Raw genomic sequence first — 8921 nt, 5'->3', positions numbered from 1 at the left:
CAATGTTCCAGCAATGTTTGGCCTGCGAAAGGTTTTGTCGCCGCCGCTATAACTTAGTTAGGGTCCAGTATGGAGTGAGTCAATCAGTTTATCCAATAAAACCTATGGATATGGTTTTACACTTATCAATAATCAGTGTAAAACTTTTAAACTTAGAAAATAATCAATGAATATCATTACAACATACTGATATTAAAGAATTCCTTCCTGCTTAAGGAGCTACACCGGCTAACTCCACCTTATCTTTTTCGGCTTTCGTTATATCAAATCTAGCCCTTCATAGACGGAACGTAATAAATATGTTTTTCCTACATTAACCTACGTCATATTGTTCCACATTAATTGCTATAGTTACTGAAATACTATTTTGCCTTACCTTGTTTTACTATTAAACCATTATTGCAAAAGTATAAAATATCTGTATAAAATTTAACAGTATAAATTAACAGAAATTTATTTTTACAATGAATGTTGTTTTAGAATGTCAATAAACAATCAAGCTACAAAACAGCTTATTATTCTTAAAACTCTAACTTTATGGCTGGATAAATCTACAAAATTAAAGTTTATTTTCATGAAGTTTATCAAATGTTTTAGAATGACCTTCCCGAAACATTATTAATGAAATGCTACTATACAAATAGTGTTGACTTGTAATGGAATTCTTAACTCTCCTTAGAACAAAAGACTACAGAAGTTACAATTATATATACTGATTTAAGTTCTTTGCTAAACTGATAATACCCCTATCGGTCTAGATGTACTCTACATTGTATGTTATACTTTTAATGCTGGAGTTTTTTGTTCCAGATGATTATGTCAACATTTCACTATTCATAAAATACTAAATCTGCTGAATCGTAATGAACCGAGCTATATACATTTCATTAAATATAACATCATAAATAAGTATAAAACAAGTTTACTTCCAACCTCAGCTCTCTAAATTTGACCACAAAGGTGTTAGTACAGTAAATTAATAAGACCTCACAAATTACTCAACAAAATTGTATTGCGTGATAGGCTTCGCAAAATCTAAATTCTACAGTCTATGTTATTAGACTAAATGTGTTCCTATGTTATATGTTGCTGCAGAAAGCTCGATTTCATGCACAATTTCAAGTCTGTAGATCAGTCTGTTTTAAGATATCGAGTGGAAAGTCAGATAGATAGACAGACAGACGGATAGACAAACAGAAATGTAAATTTCCAAGCCCCTCGAATCACAGCCTTTGCTAACGTACAGCAAAATAAATGAATTTGTTTGTATAGAGTAACCTCATAATTGGTATTGCCCTGAAAGTCAGCACAAACGAAACTGTGAGTTTTTACGCAAAATATTACTTTTGAGGCTGGTATAATAATTGTTCATGTATTTACAACAGCATTTTTGTACTATAGAGGGATTTGTGTATTTTTTACCAAATAAGGCCGCACTATATTCGAATTAAAAAACGAATTCAAATAATACAATATTTATAATTTATTTTAATGAATGTCACGGAATTCTGCACAGAACATGCTAAGCCAAAGTATTCGTCTAAAAACGCCTTTTTACAATAGCAACTATTGTTTTATAAGCTTTTCTCCACCAGATTCAATGACATAGACAATCCTCACAGTTTATCACAGTGGACATACGCTTCTTCTGCAGCAGATGATATTTTAAAAAACGTGTTACTAAAAATACATTTTCATCAACTATGCAATAAATAAACGTGTATTAAATGTTATTTTTTATTGAATTAAGAAGCTTCTCAGGATATATGTTTTCTGTGGAGTTTTTTTGTGTTAAATACATATTTAAAAAAAACATTACGGCTAGCACGAAAGTGTTACATAAGATAATGTTTTGATACCTTAATTTTATATTATTTAAATCTTTTGTTTATGTACTTTTCAAAACATTGTTAACACGATGTGAGATTCAAAAACAAAACCATCTCCAAAGTAAAAAGCGTGTAGACCTACTCACAAAAGGGGTTATATCCATCATGGGGATTATACTGGAAGTTGGCAATGCCGTCCAGAATTGCTGAAATAGTGGGGAGTTTGGCTCGGCATTGCGAGGCTTAATTGGCTTAAATGAATTACAAACATCCCTCCCTCGTGGATCCAGTTGCTTTTACATGAATACATACTTTCTGCATGTGTTAGTGCTACACAGCTAAGAACACCCAACATAGTAATTTCCCCTTATGCATACTGATAGGTAGATTTTATTTTTTTATCCTTTATTTAATTATCTATTCTTTCGTACACGTTTTCCATAAGATCAAATAATAAAATAAAATCACTCCGTTTAGGCTGATATTCTTATTTTATGTGTCCTCTGTGTACAAATTTCAATGATGATGTGAGAGCTTCTCAAACACTGACCTTATTTTCTCTATTTTATAGACTGGACTCCGAAAAATTTTTCTGGCTGAATTTTAATCTATTGCTGTTGAAGAAAGCTCAATATATACCTGCACTACTTACACCACTTTATATGGAATTCTCTTCTAACTTCCATAAAACATACGGACAGCCAATATTGATTAAATTCACCTCTCAGGACATGTAAATGTTAGTGCATCGTCTAAAATCTAAAACTTTTATTCAATTGACTCCTAGAGTCTCAATAAAGAAAAATCTTTCTACATCAATCAAAGATAAACATATAGTACAATCTTGGTGAAGAGGAATTCTCATTGTCTCATCAGGTGCCCAATTGAGTAAGGAAACACGATACCAAAAGCACGGTGGAGAGACCGAATTCTTTACACATAACGTAAAGAAGAACGGTTGATTCGATATCAGTACTGATTTTATCTACGGTTCACTGCACTCGGATGCTGCAGTAAAGGAATCGACTTACGTATGGAACCGATGACCGCGTTCAGGGGTCAGAGAGTGACTAGTTTTGGTTAGTGACGGGGAGAGTGAGTGCTAGTTTAGCTACAGTTTACTGCACTCAGTTGCTGCACTTAACTTAAGTCTGGAACTGATGGCCGCGTTCAGGGGTCCGAGAGTGACTAGTTTTGGTTAGTGACGGGGGAAGTGAGTGCTAGTTTAGCTACAGTTCACTGCACTTAGACGCTGCAGTTAACTTACGTCTGGAACTGATGGCCGCGTTCAGGGGTCCGAGAGTGACTAGTTTTGGTTAGTGACGAGAGAAGTGAGTGCTAATTTAGCTACAGTTCACGTGGGAATTAAGAGTGTCGGTAAACAATTCAAACTGTTGCTCTATGGGTTGAGATGAATTTAGAAAATTTCATCATTCTTTAGAAAGGGAAGCGTTGTTTCCTGGCCTTATGTCTCTTATTTTTTGTTTAATTTTAGGCTCCCTTATAAGTTGTATCCCACTAATGATGGCCTCTTGGCCGTAGTGTTCAGATATATATGTATTCACCACAGACACTGTGACACTTAGGTGATTGGTGATTATGTAGTGGATTACAGTTTTTGTTGTAGCCGTCACACTCGTTGGAGACTTGACTATAAAATCAAGCTCAAATGACCTAAGTAGATCGACCAATCGAATTGTTGCATGGTGAGTGTATTCCAACGCAACGATGTTGAAATCCCCCATAACGACAAAATGCTAGCGTTGGTTAGTCAGACATGTCAGTAATTTTTCGAATTTTGAAAAGAAGGTGTCTTCGTTTCCACTGGGAGATCTGTAATTTCCGATCACGAAGCATTTTGATGTTTTTGTTTGAAGTTTGATCCCGAATGCTTCGAAATCTTTTTCGTTTCAATCTTGGATCGGAAAGGGGGCAGACAAGAAATTTTCAGCAGCCTTACTTCAGTTTGTCTGTGAGTTTTCGTTTGTTTCTGATGGGTTTTAGTAGTTAATTTTGTCCACTAATTCAAAGTGGGGTACCTAAAAAAACCGAGTCAATTCCAGGTTGCAAAAGCATCTACAGAGCGTCCATTGGTCATCAAAGGTGGAGATTTTACTGCCTCCGCGTAGCTGTTGTAAGGCAGCGTCCAAGGCCCATCAGGACTAAGCGGCACACAGGAGACCGCGACGTCGACAGCCGACTCCGTGACGGCGAATTCCGGAGATTCAACATCGGTAGCAGATGCTGGTACCAGCAGTAACGGCGGCGGCGGCAGCGATGGAGGCTGAGGTGGTGGTGATGGAGATGTTGGGGGTGGCGATGAAGACGTTAGTGGTGATGGCGGTGGTGGTGATGGTGACCGGTCAGCAGTGACTAAGCTAGCCTTCTTCAGGCCGGCCACCACCAGTTCGGCAAGCAGCCGCATTCCCCTCATAGTCAGGTGCTGGCCATGGCGAGTGAAGTGTCGCCTAACGATGGCGTTGAAATCCAGCAGCACAGACACCTTACACCTGATACACAGCTACCCTTATGTAGTTGTTAACACAAGTTTTCTCTTGGTTAACAAGGTGGGAGGGGGTAGGACGTGGCGAAAAGGCACTGTTGATACCATGACCTTGGTTGTACGGGTGCGCATGGTGGTTTTCCAATTGCTGGTAGATGGTAGACGACCGACCGGCTCCGATGTCATTCGCTCCGGCAATCAAAACGCTACAGCTTCCCGGGGAGGAGGTTGACTCCCCTCAACCACACCCAACAGTCCGGCTCCAGGCTTGCAGACGGCGAGCACTGGCGTTTCCGCGGTCACCAGGGACTGGACCATCCCAACCATGAAGCGTGCATGACTATCGCCCTCAATAGTCACTGCACGAAAAGCCACTGGTACGATAGATGTTTTGATATGAGGGTTTTTTTAGATTCGTTTTTTTACCAGTGTTAATGTTTTGTTGGTTATTTAAGTAGTGTGCTGCAGCTTGGGTTTACGTGTTTTCTTTTTTTTCTTCTTTTCTTCTATTTTTCCACTCTGGTGAACCCATTTTCACTACCTTCGGACAAATCTTCCAGCGCCTCATAGCTATTTGAAACTACTATATTAGATCTAGAGATTTCTTGAAGTAAAGTTTTATTTTCCTACTCTAGACATCTTATTGAGGCAATCATTTTTTTTTAATTTCTTCTCTGAGTGTTGAACATTCACGGCATGGTCGTTTTAGATCTTGTATTTCTTTTTCAAGGTCGGCTATTTTCTTAGACCGCACTATATTATTTTCTGAGACGCCAGTGAGTTCCTCGGTTTGAGCTGATGCATTTACAAAGTTTGTGCAAGATTTTTTCTGAGGTTTCACCGATGATGAGGATGTAAATATTGCATCCGTGAATTAAAAAAGTCGTTGGTCCGATTCTATTGAGTGATCGAGGATAACTTTAACCTCGGTCTTAAGCTTGGCGACTTCTGCTTTCAACCTTGCGTTTTCTATTAATAATATGTTTTCCGAAGCTGGTTGGAGTGGTGTTGAAGGCGACGCACGGTGCGATGTCGGAGCCGGGCGTGGAGCAGATAGGGAGTGCGGGATGCGGGCGGTACAGGAGAGTCAGGCGGCGGTGTGGCGGGTGAGGGTGACACAGCAGTCGCAGGCCGCTGCAGCGGTGATGACAGTGTACGCATGGTCACTGGATGCACGCCGCTGTGTTTATCGTTGCACACAGTCACTTTATTCGTGTTTACATCTGATTTTGTTGATGCGCCACAATTACTGCCTAAACATTGCAAAGAAATTTCTCCAGATTTTAATACTCTGCACAGCCTGTATTTGTAATTGTTGAATAATATACATGGTTTGCCAGTTTTGGTTTTTTCTATTGAAAACATCGTCCAGTTGTAAAATAAATATATAGACTTATCTTTAATAAAATGTTTAAAAATAAGTAATAAATAATATAAAATTTTAACAATATAACAAATAGATAAAATATGAATGGTAAAACAACGGGGTTAAAATGTTGTAAATTAAAATAAAGATGTCCTTGACTGAGAATCGAACCGGGTAATTCAGGTGTAGACTGCGCTACAGCCACATGTTGGTAACAAGCGTCCAGTCAATTCATAGTGCGGCGCTCCGTAATAGATGAATGAACCGGGGTGTGTATTTGTAAGCAAGTTTAACCTTGTTTAAATTGTGATTAAGAACTTTAATATCAGTTGTTTACTTACAAGACAAATATAGTTTAGTCCCTATGCACATTCCACTTGTAATATAAATAAAATAAATGTTCCGAGCGTGGTAACTGTCAATAATAAACGAAAATATGTTGAAATTCGTAATAATTTACGGAGCGACGCGACTAGCATGTTTACCGTGTAGGACCAGGCCTACCAACCATCCATTATTATCTAATGCTTGCTCCGTAAAAAGTTTAAATATACATAACAAAATATGATTAAAAAACTCTTAATTATATATTTTTTGGGAAATTTAAGTGTAAATCCAACGATAACAAGTTTAAGATGATCGGTTGACAAATAAGGGAGATAATGCACTTAAAAAACTAAGTATTCAGCTATAAGCTTTAGGATATGTACTCACATTACTCTTTGTGAGCCGCAACAGTTAAATTTAGGTACTCCACCATTTTTTTCAATCAATATTATAAACATAATAGGACAAATAAGTTAAATATACAACAATAATTAGATATAAATTTACTTTGTCATACATTAGTAAATTCAGTAAATCAGAAAGTCTATTGGCTTCAAGTAATTAAGTGCAACATTCCGGTAGTTTATTTGTTCTATAATTAGAAAAGTTGCACTTATTAAGGTTAGCAACTCAAAAGAAAGTTTTCTGACCATCAGCATAAAATGTTCGCTAATTTAAGTTTGTGAGAATGCATCTCCTCGTGTGCTGACATCGGCTGATGTTTAGAGCTGATTCATCCTTCTGAGGCAATGTTCACAGGTTAGCGTCACATGACTCGTGAATGTTTGTTGTGGTTGTAACGGTGCCAGTAGGTCTATGTATAAGATTTTCTCTAATCCCGGAAGTATTTGAATTCTGTTAGTTTTTAAAATGTAATCCGTTACGAAAAATTATTTATTTAAAATTGTGAATTACAGTTCTACTGAACATATAAAACTTTACAAACACGGTTAATTTTATTTAAATTTGTACCATTACTACTATTTTGCACCCCTATAAGCGAAAATTAAAGAAGTCATCTTATTATTTATTAAATATCACTTAAGAGGAAACCTCTTGATAAAAAGTAAATACCGCTTTCGTCTATAAATAATTCCCAGTACTTGTATTGTCAGCTTGCTCCACAAACAGATCACTTTTCTGGTTGCCTGTTTTGTGGCTGTAGGTATAAGCCAGTAACAGCCACCAGAAAGCTCCCCATCTATTGCTATTGAAAAAGCATTAATAAAACGTTGAATTTTCTGATTTATTTAACATTAATATTTCTAGTTGTACAGTACGCGCGCTGAAGGTTCGGCTCCGAGTCAACCGAGCGGACTATGGCGGGGGACGGGTTTATTGCCCGATATAACAACTGTTCTGCAGACATCCGTCAATGTTTGGCCCGCTGAATATTTATTGTCCCTGTACTCCCTCACAGTCGAGTATTCACTGTTGTTAGAAGTGGACAAGTGGTTTAAGTGCGTTATACACAATTCATTAGTTTAATTAGTAGTGAGGTTAGTGAATTTTGGTAGTTGTAGGGCGTTACAAATTATTTAATATTATCCTTTCTATTAAGGTTAGGCCTATGTTACAAGTTTTAGTAGTTTTGTTTTGATTCATCATCTCAGTCGGTGATACATTCCACTTCAGACTAAGTTACGGCTAACCTAAACTATGTATCTGAAAAAAGTTAAATCTAAAATTAACTTCAGTTAATTCAGAAAAACTTTCCCGCTGGTGAAAGTTTCCTGACCAAATAATAAAAACAATCCTCACATACAAACTTTTTTTCATCAAAATTTTAAAATATATTTTATTGAAGAAAAGTAACAAGACATTGAAACTTAATACATCCATTAGCATTGGCATAAACAGGAAAATAGATCTGCGAAGTTTCAGAATTTTATTTGTACAGGAAATTGTTCTAACCATAAGTTGATTGTCGAGCGAGAATTAAACATTGCCGTCCGTCACGGATCATTGGTGAGTCAATGTTTTTATTTGGTTAGTAGGGCAACGACAGGGCCGAACCTTCAGCGCGCGTACTGTACCTATTGTGCGTGTGTCAGTTAGCTTCGTGGAATTAAACTTAAATTTCTAAACATATTATTTCGTCTCGAAACGTTTTTAATTTCCAAATTAAAATAAATTTTCTGCATTAAACTACCATCGTTAAATCGGTGGTGAATTCTTATACCTTATATTATATTTTAATATATCGCTTATAGGCAAAGATGATTATTATCTAAATAATAAGAGTGTAACAATGCTGATTTTCATGTCTGCTGATTTGATAATGTTTTGGGGATACTTTCTAATACAGCTGATGTATATGATAGTCATCGTTTCCCTTGTAGCTCAGTCATTTGACTTTACCATTCCTAAACATTACTTTACACACGTAAAAAATTATTCCCCAATGTAAGTATCTGTTTCGCTCTATAGGCAATTGAAGTCGTTATTTGCTTTGACAGCTATATACCCAAAGCCCTGATCTTTAATACACACATTAATTATAAAATAATATTACGTTTCTTTGTGGAAGAATAATTACTTGACAATGAAATGTTATGTAATATTTTTGAAGATTTCGTATGATTTTTAGCACTGTTATGACAAATATCATGTTGTCAATAGCTCTTTTCATTATTGGCAGGAAGAACAACAGGCAATCGTATTTCAAAGAAATGTGTATTATCGCGGCAAAGAAAAATTGTGTCAGCCTATTGAGGAATAGGCTTTAGCGATGCTCAGCAACACTCACGGTTGGTCAACGCAGTACATTTACTGCAGAACTCATTCTTGCCTAAGTAGGAACGAAGGAACCTACAAAATATCATGCCTACAGGTAAACACTTTCTCAAAGTATCTAGCCATATGATAAATTACGATTTGTGTTAAATGAGTTGTA

At 36.7% G+C, this 8921-nt stretch overlaps 1 protein-coding gene across 1 annotated transcript; it reads right to left on the bottom strand.

The window, feature by feature from the left end:
- Positions 1–3882: 3882 nt before the first annotated feature.
- Positions 3883–5493, bottom strand: LOC124355955 (verprolin-like). Its single transcript, XM_046807104.1, has 3 exons — positions 5356–5493; positions 4538–4641; positions 3883–4339 (listed from the first exon to the last, which is right to left on the bottom strand). Exons 1-3 carry the CDS (start codon positions 5491–5493, stop codon positions 3883–3885), a joined length of 699 nt encoding a protein of 232 aa, XP_046663060.1.
- Positions 5494–8921: the final 3428 nt, after the last annotated feature.

Source organism: Homalodisca vitripennis, chromosome 2, assembly GCF_021130785.1.
Source record: "Homalodisca vitripennis isolate AUS2020 chromosome 2, UT_GWSS_2.1, whole genome shotgun sequence".
In the NCBI taxonomy this organism is placed as follows: domain Eukaryota; kingdom Metazoa; phylum Arthropoda; class Insecta; order Hemiptera; family Cicadellidae; genus Homalodisca; species Homalodisca vitripennis.
Note: the sequence above shows the minus strand (reverse complement) of the source record. Positions and strands in the feature narration are given on the sequence as shown.